We start from the raw sequence: 16658 nt of genomic DNA, 5'->3' as shown, positions 1-16658 counted from the left end.
GAGATTCCCAGTTCAGCTGGCTGGGTGGCGAGCTACAGGATCCAGACTCTGAACTTAGACCTGTTGCCCTGGACTCCTTCTTCATGGTGGTAGGACCAACAGAAACCAAACTCATATGGGCCCCAACGTTGAACATCTCTGAACTCTTGTCATCAAGGAACAATTGAGCTCATAGAACTGAAAAGGGTTTCTGTTATGTGCTCACTTTATTATTTTAGTTGTTATTTTTCATACCTGTGTTTTATCTGTATATGTGTATGCCATGTTTCTGTGTATATTAATACACTTCTCAAACTTCATCCTGGTTTCCTCGTCTCTTTCTTGATGTTCAATTCTCTGGCTCTTAAATCTCGTTTTCTTCTGGTTCTGGTCCAAAGTCACCCTGATATCAACTAAATAACACTACTACGAGCTATTTCATGAATGTACATTCTTACTACATCGTAATAAGGTTTACAAATACTGTTTTTTCTTGTGTTTCTGTTGTATCTGCTAACCTTTACAACTCATTTATAAATGCTTTGTAAAGCATAGCAAGTCCTCACTTTAGATCACGCCATGTAGTCAACTAACCAGCAGTAACTCATGAGTTAATCATGAACTGATGTGTTGGTAAGTGCTTGTTAAAGATGCGTTAACACACTAACTATCCATAGACATATTTCTGAAGGCATGTCCAAATACAACAACACGTGTGTGTCCAGGTTCTGTTAGCCTTTGCAACTCATTTATAAATGCTTTGTAAAACATAGAAAGTACTCACTTTAGATGGGCTCACACAATATACTTAACTAACCAGTAGTAACTCATTACTGGTAAGTATTTCTAACAGTGTTAACACCCCAGCTATTAGTTTATAACATTTTATTTAAGACATGAACAAATGTAGGTCTATATAGTCTGTTAATCATTAACTTCCCAGCTTTAACAGACCTTATATATTCCTGAGTACCTAGTTAATAATGGTAAGATGACTTAATGCATCATTTATGAATTATTAAAAACATCAACTGATGAACGTTTTACATGAGCTTACTTACTACAGACCAACCATCTGCTAGCTGTGTTTACTAATGCTTTACTGAGTAGAATGAATGTAGGAAATATGATTTACAAATGATAAACAAAGACATTACTAATAGGTTGTAGATAGTTTATAAAGGGAACATTATTTAATTTACCAGTTGGTTTTTGCAATACTTATTAAGTGTCAAACTTCTATTTATAAACATAATGATTGAGAGCTTTATTCACTATGAACAAACCATGTATGAGTGTGTCTACTAATGCTTTATTATGAGAGTTAACAGGAGCAATGCTTTACAAATGATGAACAGAGCAGTTAGTAATAGTTAGTAACTGGTTTATAATGGGGAAATGATTTCATTTATAAATGGTTGTTTCATTATCTATTAAGTATAAATCATGTACTTACAAACATATTTTTTTAGATAAGATTATTTACTACGAACAAACCATTTATAACTATGTGAACAAATGCTTTACTGATGATGAATTATGGATAGTTATTATAAAGTGCAACCAATGATTGTTTATGAACATTAAAAACATTATAATAATGAATATATTGATCATGATATCAAAGTTCAGCTGATTGAACAAACACACAAGAGGTCAAAGGTCAAACCAGAACCAGAACCAGACTGTCATCTGAAGAAGACACGACTATATTACAGTTAACATTAACACAATAATCTATTACAAAATACACAAACCAAATCTCATGAAAATTAAAGCTGCAAACAGTGATGGACGGGCCCTCGCTCCTCCTTATGCATTGGGGTTACCGTGGTTACCGGCAGGATGGCGAGCTACGCGGTCGTGCAGTTGGACAACCGTTGGACGCTGCACAAATGAGTGAGACTTTATTTCCTGAGTGGAGTAGGAAGTGTAGTCCAACTGTTGTACCGTTGTACTGTTGGAGACCGTCACAGGGAAAAGTTACAGCAGTGTTACAGTAACGTTATCTGGTGGAGAGAGATAGAGACTGAAGAGAGAGAGAGAGAGAGAGACCAGCAGTGTTACAGTAACGTTATCTGGTGGAGAGAGACCGTATGTCTTACCCGGTGACAGAGCAGCACTGTGGTTCAGCCATGTTTCCACAACAACTAAAACACAGCAGTCTCTGAACTGGCGTTGGGAGTTTGGTTGAAGTTGGATCTAGTCCACTTTGTTGTCCAAAGAGACACTTGCATGCAGGATTGATGGAACAGGTGGCCGGCTAGCGTTAGCTTTCCACCTAGCTCACCTTTCCACCTGCGTATGAGCTCGGATGACCTCAGAGTTCTGAGTGTATATGACTCAGATTCATGTTTTCATATTGGTCCTATAATCCTCTTCTGTAACAGATTTGACTAGACCACCTGTTTCTTTTTTAGATCATTCACACTGAATGTGATGCAACATATTTTAAATAAAGAGCCACAACTTCCTGTTTATCATCGACTGTAAAGCTGTATTTATTCTTTATCAACTCATAATCTCTCTGACTTATGTTCTGACTGAATTTTAACAACAGCCCGTGTTAGTTGATCAGAGAGACCTTACTGCGCTATTTGGTCAGTTCATAGTGAAAGTAGCACTGACATTAAAATAACTTAGCTTACTAATTTTATATTAATGCAGTTTAATTTCATCGTATAAAGTTGTGATTACATTGTTAATAAAGTTTATTCAGACACAAACTATTTAACTCACTGAAAACTTAATGTTCCGCCATCTCCGCTACCGTGAACGTCTCCTGTCTCCCCTCAGATTCAGGTCTGTCCAAACAGAAAGGTCCGATCCAGACCTTCAAAATAAAAGTCTCATTGACAAAGACACGTCCCAAAAAACAGCTTTGTGAGGACAGAAGAGAATCTGCGAGGAAGAAGACAGAGACAGCAGCTCTTCACAAACCTTCATATTTATAATAAAAAAGAGAAAACCCCGTGTTTTAATGTGGTAGGAACCGCCCTTCTTCCTGTCTCCGTGTGTTATAACTGCTGCAGCTCGACGGAGTTTATGAAACGAGGAATAAGAAGCGGAGAATAACGTCGACATCGCGCGCTGTTTTCACGTGAGTTTTCTTAATGTTTTTATGGATATATGTTGTATTATATATAATTAGCATATACATATATACTTTAGCGCATTTTCATGAGCTTGGGCTTGCTGACCGTGGTCAGATCTTCTGTTCTCTAACAGTCAGAGACGCAGCAGCAGCAGCCGGGGAATTTACAATCTATAATCTAGAAACTTCACCTACGGCTCTAGTGATCAGTGTTGGGCAAGTTACTTAAAAAATGTAATACATTATGGATTACTAGTTACTGTCATCTGAGAGTAATTAGCTATTTTACAATATTACTGTCTCTGAATTGTTATGCGTTACACTACTTTTGCATTAGTTTTGAGTTACTTTTACCAAAATATCCGTGAAAGTATGACTTGGCATTCTAAATGCTGAAATGTAGTTTACTGCAGCTCATTATATATCCAGTCAGGACAATATGGTGTAGCATGATGAGAGTGTGGGCCCCTAAGGCGACTAACAACCTAATATATAGACACAGTGAAGGCTCATGGCACACAGGGCGGGGTCAGGGGTGGAACACTTCTTTTCATAACAATCACGTGTCAAAAACTGAGGAGGACACGCTGTTGGACGCTGTCCTCTCTTGAAAATATTGTAAATAAATGAATAACATAACTAATTCCAGTGGTGGGACTGGTCAGCTCTGGTTCAGGCTGCTCCTCTTCCTCAACACGGGCCTTCTTCATTGGAAGAGTAAAAACATGACATAACATTATTATATAATAATATATTATATATATTAAGTTTATTTGATTCACAGCTGTGTGTGTGTGTGTGTGTGTGTGTGTGTGTGTGTCTCTGTGTGTGTGTGTGTGTGTGTCTGTGTGTGTGTGTGTGTGTGTCTGTGTGTGTGTGTGTGTCTGTGTGTGTGTCTGTCTCTGTGTGTGTGTGTGTGTGTCTGTGAGTGTGTGTGTCTGTGTGTGTGTCTGTGTGTGTGTGTGTGTGTGTGTGTGTGTGTGTGTGTGTGTGTGTGTGTGTGTGTGTGTGTGTGTGTGTGTGTGTGTGTGTGTGTCTGTGTGTGTGTGTGTGTGTGTGTGTGTGTGTGTGTGTGTGTGTGTGTGTGTGTGTGTGTGTGTGTCTCTGTGTGTGTGTGTGTGTGTCTGTCTGTGTGTGTGTCTGTGTGTGTCTGTGTGTGTGTCTGTGTGTGTGTGTGTCTGTGTGTGTGTGTGTCTGTGAGTGTGTGTCTGTCTGTGTGTGTGTGTGTGTCTGTGAGTGTGTGTGTGCTGTCTGTGTGTGTGTGTGTGTGTGTGTGTGTGTGTGTGTCTGTGTGTGTGTGTGTCTGTCTGTGTGTGTGTGTGTGTGTGTGTCTGTGTGTGTGTCTGTGAGTGTGTGTGTCTGTCTGTGTGTGTGTCTGTGTGTGTGTGTGTCTGTGTGTATCTGTGTGTGTGTGTGTGTCTGTGTGTGTGTGTGTGTGTCTGTGTGTGTGTCTGTGTGTGTGTGTGTCTGTGTGTATATGTGGTGGCCAGTATTGATTGTATGGCGCATGTGTGGGAAACACTGAAAATGTAATCAGGTAATCCTCAACATTGTAACTGTAATCTGATTACACAGTTTTTTATTGTAATCTGGAGTGATTCTAGTTACTGTTTGGTAATGTGATTATGTAATCCAGATTATATGTCATCCGTTACGACCCAACCCTGATGGCACAGTACAGAAGTAACAATCACGCTCAGACTTACAGAAGCAGGCAAAGAATCATTTCCTGTTCATATTTAAAGCCTCTGCATATGAATCACAGTAGAGCTAGAGCCCACTATTATCTAACCTATAGTCTAATGATGATAACATACACAATTCTTATTCTTTTCGGCTTTTAATTCCAGTTCACAGCACAAAGCTGGCAGCATTGGCTGACATAGCTTATGCTTCATAAAGAATCAAAAAGTGCTCTTGGAGAATTAGGCCTCCTGGAAATACCACATTAACATGTAGGCTAAACACAGCCTGTACTTGATATTTTAGTTTTTTTAATAAAACACAGGTCAAATAGAGGGATCCTGCTCTTTGCCAAACATTAACTAAAACATAGTCTACCAAATAAAGGCTGGTAACATTGGAATCACTTATAACTACACGTATGTAGCTCATGGCTCTGTGGGGCTGGCCATATTTTTCAAGAATACCAAAAATAAAGGGCCTATAAGACCTCATGTGAAAATACAGCTCAGTCATTTCAGTCCAACTTCACATAAAATGTCAGCTTGGCTATATTGGACCCACCCACAAAGAAAAGTACACAAATAAAGTATAAACAGGAACGCTGTTACTCCACAACAGAGGTAGCTGCAGCCAACCAGGCTGGTAAAATAAATATTGAAGACACTCATGGCCTCGACCTATATGGCCTACTTATGGTTGTATATTGGGGGGGGGGGGCTAGCCTATTCAACTATACCCAGTTGACCAAAATATCTGTTGACATAGGGCATCAGGAGAAGGTTGCTGAAAGCGTCCATCACCAAGACGGTAGCATTTTGGGGTGAGCACAAGACTCCCGAGACTGAAAAGTCTTTCTACTGGTGCACTGGATGGTGTTGGGGCGTTATAGCGGAGTGAGGTTTTTTTTAATTCTTGCTCCTTTTTTTTTTTTAGATCAACTTTTTATTGTTTTATATTTTTGAACACACAGAACAGACAATTACAATTGAACAAGGGTCTCCTTTTATATATGAATACAGTAATGTGAGCTATTTAAATAAGCTGATACATGCTTAAACCTCATTGGCTCTTACCTTCATCCACGGCAATCCCACCAACCCGTCCCAAAACCTCCCAGTTAGAGAGGAGATGATCTAACATATTCTTATTAAAACCTCCCAGTTAGAGAGGAAATGATCTGACATATTCTTATTAAAACCTCCCAGTTAGAGAGGAAATGATCTAACATATTCTTATTAAAACCTCCCAGTTAGAGAGGAGATGATCTAACATATTCTTATTAAAACCTCCCAGTTAGAGAGGAAACGATCTGACATATTCTTATTAAAACCTCCCAGTTAGAGAGGAAACGATCTGACATATTCTTATTAAAACCTCCGTCTACATCTTCTTCATAACTTGATATTTTCAGCGTGTAGCTCGCTAGCTACGAGGTTGTTGTTGAAGTAGCGTTTTGCAAGTAAATCCAGTGAATGAACTATTGTCAATCCAGATTACCCCTGGCTAAGATAAAAACATGACCTCCTACGTCCATATTTGGCAAAAAGTAATGCTTGATTAAAGTTGAACTAAACCCTACTCCGCTGTAGATGCTAGATCACACGCGATACACTTGTCAACGTCAACAGACACTTCACTCCGCAGGCGGCGACCCTTTAGGCCTCCCGTCCGTCATTGCAGCTGAAGACTGACTGTAACTGTGTAGCGGCACTTTCTCCCAGTAGAAATCACCAATATAGCTTCAAAACCAAAAACTACACAATCAAACATGTTCCAACAGGAATGTGATCTGAAATTGGGGAGAAGTTATTAACAACATCGGCAACAAAAGTAACTGCCTTCATTTAGCAGTTTCTTCATTTAACAGTAAATATGTCCAGTGAGATGGAGTTTAGTTTAGCACAATATCTACATCTGAAATCGGCTAAATAAACCGAATTTAAAAACAGTAATAATGTTGATGTATAGATTTATTTAAGTCAAATCAAACCACCAGAGTAACATTATTCTGTGGCTGCTTGTGACCAGCATCAACTGGGAAGTAGTGCCAGCAAGTAGTTTTCATTCACCACTGATTGTACCCTCTCTGTTGTCTCCAGCAGGTTTATTGTTTCTCAGTCATGGAACCAGATCCAGATCTCACCATCGTCCTTCTGGGAAACACCGGAGTCGGTAAAAGTGCTTCAGGAAACACCATCCTGGGACGACCAGCGTTTGAGTCAAGACAATCCTCCACACCAGTGACAACGCAGATTTCTACACAAACTGGAACTGTGTTTGGGAAACGGATCTCAGTGATCGACACTCCGGAAATATTTGAATATGAGAGGGAGATTCAGACCTGCGTCCTGCAGTCCTCCAGACCTCGTCTGTTCCTGGTGGTGTTCAGCGTCGGACGGTTCACCAAAGAACAAGCTGAGGTTGTGAAGGCAGTAGAAAGAGTCCTCGGACCTCAGGGGTTCAATAAGTGTCACCTGGTCTTCACCCATGGAGACACCTTACAGGACCGGTCTTTGGAGGATTTCATCTTTGGAGGTGAAGAAAGTTCATCACACCATTCAACATTTTCAGGGAGATGTCATCTGTTCAACAATGAAAACAGAGAACAGGAACAAGTCAGAGAGCTGCTGATGAAGACAGGCCACCTCAGTACCCAGCAACTACCTGACTCACCAGGTACCATCTTATATAATCTTATACACATTTCTGGCATAGCCAGCTCTATCTCCACAGCGCTGTGGAGGAAGGTCTGGCTACACAACAGATGCATTATCACATAAGGAAAAAAAACGCTCTGGGTTGTTTACATTTCTTTAAACCAATCACAATGGTCTGGGCGGCGCTAAGCTCCAGACGCAGTGATGGGGACTTTTCTAAATAGTCTCAGGAAGGATCTGGTTCTGGTGGAACATTTACACCACGCAAAAGGAAACTCCACATCCAATATTAAATGAAGTTAACTGTTGACCTAATACAGTAACGTGAGCTATTTAAATGAGCTGATACATGGTTAAACCTCATTGGCTCTTACCAGTGTATCTCTGTGTGGACTTCGTCCACAGCAATCCCACCAATCAGTCCCAAAACGTCCCAGTTAGAGAGGAAATGATCTAACATATTCTTTATAAATCAATCATTCCCTGAAAGAACCAAGCAGGCCTACATTTTTGCACCGTTGTTCTTGTTTCCCGAAGAGAACAGAGTTTGAGAACGGCAACACACAGAGAGAGGAAGGAGAGGTGAGGCAATTATCCTGGAAATGTACTGTCGTTGATCCAGACTATGTTCTCGCTAATGCGGCTCCCTCTCCTCATTTACTCTCTAGTTTGCTAATTGTGTGTGTTGGCAGGGCATCCCATCACACAGGATGTTTTCTTTTGGGGGGTGCAAATGTTCCCCAAAAACCAGTTCCTTCCTGAGAGCGCCGTCCAAGACCTTTTTGATTGGTTTAAAGAAATGCGAACAACCCAGAGCATTTTTTTCTCCTATTCTGGAATGAATCTGTGGTAGAGCCAGCCCTGTCTCCACAGCGCTGTAGAGATAGGGCTGGCAATGTGAGACCAACGAGAACAAAGCAGTGATCAGAGCAATAAAATGTTATTTTCTGATTCTTTCCTGGCACGCACACACACACACACACACACACACACACACACACACACACACACACACACACACACACACACACACACCTTTGCACTAGAGATGTTCCGATCGGTATCTGCTCTGATACTGCCTAATCGGTATCGGGAAGTACGGCTTACGTAATAAAGCCCTAAAGAAAAAATACGTTAAAGTAGTTTATTTATGTTGTTTTTCCGTTATAACTGACTGTCAAACTGGAGAATAAAAGAACGTTCTGTGGCGTTCATGTTTCACAAAGAGTTTAACCTGAGCCAGACCGACAAAGATAGAAATCATATCATCCATACAGGGATAGTAGTATACAGTTGTTAAAACATAATAAAATATATGACACACTGGTATCAGATCAGTACTCGGTATCGGCCGATACGCAAGTTCAGGTATCGGAATCGGTATCGGGAAGCAACAAATGCTATCGGACCATCTCTACTTTGCACACCTCTGCACAACAATGTGCCACATTGCCAGATTTTGTGTGAATGCAGAGCTTTATCCGCCTTTATCACTGCTAATTTGCATCATACAGATGCTTAAGTGCCTTGTGCCTCAGTATCAGACCCTGGATGCTGTTGTTAGCATTTTGCCTTGGCAATGCCCCTGGCAGCCGGGGATGGATGGACAGGCTAGCCTGTGGAAGAGTTGTCCACAATGGTCTTCAATTGCTTGGCTTTATCCAACCCAAGTCTGTCTTTTGGAGATGGCATATTTGGTTCCAGCTGAAGTGCGTGTCCTTCTTGGTATACTGCTCTTTTGAGGTGCTGCCCCGTGCATTCTTTGTTGGGGGGGGGGGGGTTTGCTCCATTCCTCTTCCTTTCTTTGTGAAAAACACGTTACGTTGTTACGTTGTGGCTGCAAGAATGAGTACCAGGTAGGGCTGCACAATTAATCAAATTTTAATCACGATCCCGATTTTGGCTTCCCACGATCAAATTTGTGTGATCGAGCGATATTTAAAATGCGTCATTGCGCTCATAGAACGCTCATTATCAAAGTTTCTTTTCTTTTGCAAAGTCAATCTAGCGCTCCATAAACCACTGTCTGATCATGTGCCTCCGTGAGCCAATCAGAGTGGTTCCCTGCACCGCGCAGCTTAGTTTAGATGTAGACAGTCACAGAGGACAGAGTAACGGGAGGAAAACTCCACAACAGATAGCAGTCGGTCATAAGGCTAAACTATCTTAACAAAGAAAACAAGTCGAGAAAAGGTGAGCATCAAGCAGCGACGACAGTAAACGGGCCGGCTACATTGCACGTGTAACCTAAGCGGAGCGGATGTTCAAACGCTCACACTATAATCAATGAAACTGCCGACAGCAGACAGCGTAGTGGTGCGTCTGCTCCGTGGAGATCCGCTCTACAAACGTTAAAACAGGACAGTCTTCTATTTATATTTTTACACGAGGTGTGCGTCCCTCTGGAGGTAGCCTTCGAGTTGAGATTGTTTTAGGAGGACCCGCTTGACTGGTGGAGGGAACATCAGAGACGGTGCTTCCTCGATTTCTGCCGCCACGGTATCAGAAATAGGGCAGACGCACAACAGGGTTTCCGCTATGTACACCACACACCGCCGCTCCTTCAGCTGTTTATGAAAAGTCATGAAGTCATAATTACACGACTCTGCAGAGCCGTCTGCTCTACTGAACTCAAGCGAGCTGTGGTGACCTGCCTTCGCTCATCCCTCAAGCCAGAAAATGTTGACAGGCTAGTGTTTCTAGTGTCTTTTCTGCACAGTTCTGCCTTGAATGTTCTCATTTGGTTACATTCGGTTATGGAATATCTGTTTTTTATTATATATATTTTGAGTTTTATTCAGATCAATTATGCAGGTACAATGCAAGTTTATATTTTGCTTCCTAAATATATATTTACATAATGGAAAATGTTTTGTTTTATTTATTTTTATTTATTCTTTAAGTAGATGCACTGAATTTTGGTGAATAAGAGGACCTGTTTTATTTTGATGTACATATTTGTACATTAGCAGGAATGTAGCACAATATGGATGTAAAAGCAGTTATAGTTAGTTATAATGTGACAATAAAATTAGTTTTGGTTAATATCAACAAATAATCGTGATAATTAATCGTGATCTCAATATTGATCAAAATAATCGTGATTATCATTTTGGCCACAATCGTGCTGCCCTAGTACCAGGCGCAATGCAACTGCAAAAAGGCCTCCTTAAAGTGCACATATCTGTGTCAATGTGGAGAAGATGGGAAGGATGGTTCTGACAAAGCGTCTGAACTGTAAGAAAGCAGGAAGCAGAACTAGATCTGGAAACCTGGCTGGGGAGAGACCGTCTGGTCTACCTTGTTTAACCTGCTGCCACCACTAGCCGGCCCCGGATAACAGCCAGGAAATGGGAGGAAGGATATTGTTTAGCATGGTCTTCCTAAACAAAACTGCTGCTGTTTATTATTAGTTGTTTACCATCTGGAGAGTTTTGATAAAAGTATATCTGTTATGACAATTTGAACTCTTTTTCATATTTTTAATATAAATGTGTTTTCTGTGTTCTATCTGATGGTTCCACAGACAGGAGGATGGTGCTGCTCGGTCGTCCTGGAGAAGGGAAGAGTTCATCAGGAAACACCATCCTGGGATCAAAGCAGTTTGAATCCGTCGGTGGCTTTGATTCAGTCAGTACTGGGCCAGTCTGTAAGTCAGCCAGAGTGGAGGGTCGCTGGGTCACGGTGGTCGATACTCCAGGAATCACTGGAAAGGTTCTGACTCCTAAACAGCTGTATGAAGAGATCATGAAGTCAGTAGTAGAGGCCAGTCCAGGAACACATGCCTTCGTTATTGTGGTCAGAATAGGTAAAATCACAGAAATGGACATCAAACTGTTCGAGCTGCTCATACAACTGTTTGAAAGAAATGCCCATAAGTACTCCATGGTGCTTTTCACTCACGGAGACGAGCTGGGAGGTCGGTCCATTGATGATTTGATCCAGTCCAACCAACATGTCTCTGCTCTGGTCTCCATGTGTGGTGGTAGATTCTGTGTGTTTGACAACACAAAGAGAGGAAACAGGGCACAGGTCAGAAACTTGCTGAGTAAAGTAGATGAAATAGTCTCAGATAATGGTGGACAGAACTACACAGATGAGATGTTCAGGATGGTTGAGACATTCTTAAATAAAAGAAGGAACCTGTCAGGCAAGACAACACGGAAAAGAATTAAACTGTTCCTAAAGACTAAAAGCCTAAATTGGTTCTTAGTGTTTCTGTCTGTGACAATAGGAGCAGGGGTAGGAGCAGCAGTAGCAGTAGGAACAGGAGCAAGAGCAGCAATAGGAGCAGCAATAGGAGCAGCAATAGGAGGATCAGGAGTAGGAGGAGGAGTAGTAGGAGGAGTAGTATGAGGACTAGTAGGAGTAGGAGTAGCACGAGCACTCATGGAATAACTTCTGTTGGGATTTGGCCATAGAAATAAAAGTTGACTTGACTCTGATTGGTCAGCTGTGTGGAGGTGAGAAAGTAGGCGGAGTTTGAACTATTCTTAAGGGCAACATGTGACAAATGATCTCAATATTTGGGTGGCAGTATCTAAGTCCGTAGGGAGTTGGGTTGGGAACTGGCTCAGGGCTCCTGTCCAGCAGTCGCAGCCCCTGGCTCAATAAATATAATACATTATTATTATTTAAATGATATCACGTTTCTCTATGACCCTCCAGTGTGGACGTTCAAATCAGATCTGATCTCTTTAGTTTCAGACAACACATCTAATAAACTAGTTCTATTGTAGTTTAACCGTCAGTAACCACAGACCCCCTCTGCACCAAAATAAACTAACTTCCTCTGCCAATAAAGCAATGCAACCATTATTTTTATTGCATTAAAACATAAAGTAACCATGTTAAAACATGTTATTTATCAAGTAGTCTCGCTTTACCAGACCATCCACACGCTGCGGAGCGGAGGAAGGTCTCTCGTGTCCAGACCTTCCTCCACAGCGCTGCAGAGGAAGGTGGGGATAATAATGCTGGGTGGTGCACTACCCCCCCCAGAGCCACCAGATATTTCATCCATTTGCTGTAAAAAAGGAGACAATGGAATTTTAGTCAAAATCAAGACAGGCACAAATAGGTATTTTAACATTCCTTGCTGTGATAATTCCCCCCCTTCCAGAGTGTGCTGATGAAGCCTTATAGCTGTGGGTGGAAAAATACTGAAAAAGAATTATGGACGACAATTAATGAAGTCCCCCAATAACATTTCAGATGTACATACCTTACCAGGTAATATTCCCAGCTGATGTTGCCCTCTCCTGTTGCTCCAGATCTGTCCTAGCTCTTTTGTAAGTGGTGGCCATGTTACCCAGTTTCTTCCTTATCTTGTCCAGTGTGAATGTGAATCCTCTTTCTGTGAAGGCATGTTCCAGTTTTTTGTAAAAGGCTGTTTTGTTGTTGTTGTAGATGTTTTGGTATTGTCTGGTCAGCTCCAGTAGTTGTGTGTATGACTTCTGTAAAAACATTGCAGTATTGTTAAGAGCCATTCATATTATATTGTAATCCTCAGATTACAAACTAATTCCCTGTACCTGTCTGGGATTCTGGCGGTCTGGATGGAAATGGATGGAAGCTGCCTGAAGGGGATGACTGCTGTGGTGGGTTGGTTTCAGGAGTAGGGCCGGAGTGTGGGTGGGGGGGACTGTAGGCTGGGGAGGAGGAGTAGAAGTAGGGCCCTGGGTGAATAGAGGTTGAGGAGTGGGGAAGGCAGGAGGCTGGGTCACAACCCAGAAAGAGAGCCAGAACATTGAAAAGAATGGTGTACATGCATTTTAATATTCATGTTTGGCATAGTAAAAAGAGAATGTACCTTGATTGTTTCCTGCAGCTCTAACCTGCTCCAGTATGGCACTGGCATATCAGCTGTCTGAAAATAACAGATCTCAATCATTTCAATAATTGCCACCCAAATGTATAATGGTATTAAGGTAAGTCACCAGTTGTCTTTTTCATCACTTATTGTTGTAAAAGGTTGAATATTTACAAGTTATTGACTCTTGATTTCAAGCTTCTTCTGAAAAATATAATCAATATATTCATTATAATGTTTTTAATGTTCATAAACAATCATTTGTTGTATCTCTGAATTTTATACATTTCTACATTGATGACATTTATCAAATGTTGTATGTTCTCATGTTTCTGATGATGAGTTTTGGAGAGTTATGATGTAACAGAATATAAATGATGTCACATTACTGGATCATTCATTTCATAAAATCTGACACGTTCTCACATTGACTATGAATTCATAAACATGATTTCAGAAGTTGTTTAACTTTGTATTCTGTTGTCATGAGATTTTATAAATCTGTTTTTAATTGATTTATTGAACAAATAAACAGAACCATATCTAAACTCTTTGTTTAGCTGCTGTTATTAAATTGTTTGTTTTCAAGGTTTAATAAAGTATTCTATTAGACTGATTAATATTATATCAGTTCCTCAAAATGTTGTTTTGTGATCAAATGGAGCACGTTCAGTCTCTGAAAGGCGTGCAGCGTGTTGCTATGGTTACCGTGTTGAAGGACATGTCTCCTCTGAACGGTGTGAAACAGATCTGAGTTGGGTTTTCTCTGGTTTGGGGGGCGTGTCTCTGGTTCATTGGCTGTGTCCCAGCTGACAGCCAATCAGCAGAGACCTGTCTGTAAACTCGTGGTGATAACAAGGCAGAGAGCTCACAGCAGGATGTTCACTGACTGAATAAACTAGTACTATCAACTCTTCCACGTAGGAGAAACGCCATTTACTTTCAAGTTCTCACGAGGTTAAACCAAGGTGCTAATTTCCTTTGTTTCATCACCTTCTTTTTGAGAAGAGCTACAGAAAGAAAACTTGAAAACTAACTTTGGTAAAAATTCAGAATATGGACCAGGGGTCTCATTTATAAATGTGGCGTACGCACAAAACAGGGCTGAAAATGTGCGTACGCCACTTCCCACGCAAAGGTTGTGATTTATAAAAACAAACTTGACGGGAGAATGCGCGGTCCTCCGCGGTCCGTCCGCGGACGCACATTTTGGAGACAATGACTCAGATGGTGAGGTAGTGAACTGAAGTCAGACAGCAGAGAGTAAATGTGGGAATAAGATTACTTGTAATATTTTCAAGTATTGATGCCTCACGCACATTTCTTCACTCCATCATCCACGTCATCATGAAGATTAAATCCAGCAGTGGTGTTTCTCTCGTACTGAGGGATAATTGTTCTATAAACTCCATGTAAAATCCAACTCAAATCTTTTTTTTAATAATTTTTTTGGAGCTTTTTCCCTTCATTTATATAGATAGTGGATAGACAGGAAAGGGGGAGAGAGATGGGGGACGACACGCAGCAAGGGGCAGAGGGTCGGATTCAAACCTGCACCGCTGCAGGACTCAGCCAACATGGGGTCAAAGCTCTTACTGGGGGAGCTAGAGGCCAACTAAACTCAAATCTTAAATCACTAAATGCTTGCTCTTGGGGGAATTACTGGAAATGTTGGGTCTTTGTCAATTATAGAGTGTGGTCTAGACCTACTCTATCTGTAACGTGTCCTGAGATAACTCCTGTTATGATTTGGTACTATAAATAAAATTGAAAATTCTTTCTTAATGTTTAATGGGCGCTGTCTCGCCGTCACATTGTCCGCTACGGAGCGCAGGAGGAGGAGACGGCCCGACTGCATGGAATACAGGATAGCATCAAATACCTCGCATTACATAACAGCAGAACACAGTGTAAATAACTTAATAAATGTCTTTAATACTTTGCATACATCAAATGTCTGAAAATACAGCCGTTAGGCTCTCGCCCAATCGTTACCCTTAATGTCCTCGTTATCAGTCCGAACTTTAATACCGTTTGTGACAAAACCTGCATGAAGAAAAGTGTGTTTGCCTATTAGACTCTTTCATCTTTAGATTGTATCTCGGGGTGGAGATACCACTAGTTGATGCTGTGATTTTGGCATGGTCTTAACAATCACAAATTGTTGTTAACATATAAATACTGCGGTGACCCCCCCCTCCCCCCGTGTGTAATGCTGCATGATGGCCCTGCTGCCCTGCAGGAGGACGACACTAATGGAAGAATCAGGAGAGAGAGAGACTTCAGGGACCATGATGACTGGATAATATGCCGATTTAGATTCCCTAAAGCTGAGCTCTTGGATCTATGTACTGAACTGGGTCCAGTAGAGAGGGCAACGCGCCGGAACTGTGCCATCCCGGTCCATCCCGGTCCATAGACAGGTCCTCACCACTCTGGGGGCCACTGGCTGTTTCCTGAAGGAAACGGCAGACAGCGGAGTGTTTTTTAGAAATAGCTTACTGTATAATCTTCAACTTTATCACTAAGGCTTGTTTGGATATAATATATAGTTCTGTTAAATCTTATCATATAGGTCTGGTATATCGAAGCTGTCCCAGAGTGCCGTAATAGCTGCCGTTTTGGACGGTATTTAATATAGGTAGTCTATAGATCAGATTTCCCTACACTATGCGAGAACTGGCCAAAATTATAATTCAATTTGCAGTAATTCCCGGACGTTTGAAAAGTTGTTTTGCTTTTTCTCCGCCAGTCGTCATGATTCGGCGTGACGAAATAACAGCCAGGTCATTCATATACTGATCAGCATTCATGAGGTGCTTTGCATTGACTATTTATGGTTAAAAATGGGCGTGTACAGGGGGGGATAAGAGGCTGATTCATGTACACACACTTTGCTTACAGTTGTGCGTACGCACAGTTTTGTAAATCAGATTTTTTTTTACTGTACGCCATTTTTGGCTTTTGGGCGTACGTACACTTTTAGTAAGGATCCTACACACAGTTTTATAAATGAGACCCCTGGACTGGGAACAGTAGACTGGCCTACAGTAAAGAGACAACACGGCCTACAGTAAAGAGACGACAACACGGCCTACAGTAAAGAGAGGACAACACGGCCTACAGTAAAGAGAGAACACGGCCTACAGTAAAGAGAGGACACGGCCTACAGTAAAGAGACGACAACACGGCCTACAGTAAAGAGACGACAACACGGCCTACAGTAAAAAGAGAGGACAACACGGCCTACAGTAAAGAGACGACAACACGGCCTACAGTAAAGAGAGGACAACACGGCCTACAGTAAAGAGACAACACGGCCTACAGTAAAGAGACGACAACACGGCCTACAGTAAAAAGAGAGGACAACACGGCCTACAGTAAAGAGAGGACAACACGGCCTACAGTAAAGAGACGACAACACGGCCTA

At 41.5% G+C, this 16658-nt stretch overlaps 1 protein-coding gene across 2 annotated transcripts; it reads left to right on the top strand.

The window, feature by feature from the left end:
• The first annotated feature begins 2970 nt into the window (after positions 1-2970).
• LOC144513467 (GTPase IMAP family member 8-like) lies at positions 2971-13776 on the top strand. Of its 2 annotated transcripts, none has more exons than XM_078244555.1 (3): positions 2971-3079; positions 6859-7435; positions 10943-13776. In XM_078244555.1, the coding sequence occupies exons 2-3, from the start codon at positions 6880-6882 to the stop codon at positions 11770-11772; spliced, it is 1386 nt and encodes a 461-aa protein (XP_078100681.1). In that variant the 5' UTR covers positions 2971-3079; positions 6859-6879; the 3' UTR covers positions 11773-13776. The 2 variants fall into 2 exon arrangements, with proteins under 2 accessions (XP_078100681.1, XP_078100680.1); XM_078244554.1 differs by having other exon boundaries at positions 2972-3079; positions 6862-7435.
• Positions 13777-16658: the final 2882 nt, after the last annotated feature.

Source organism: Sander vitreus, unplaced genomic scaffold (assembly GCF_031162955.1).
Source record: "Sander vitreus isolate 19-12246 unplaced genomic scaffold, sanVit1 ctg257_2, whole genome shotgun sequence".
NCBI lineage: Eukaryota > Metazoa > Chordata > Actinopteri > Perciformes > Percidae > Sander > Sander vitreus.
The sequence above is the reverse complement of the archived record's forward strand: the minus strand, read 5'-3'. Positions and strand labels throughout refer to the sequence as shown.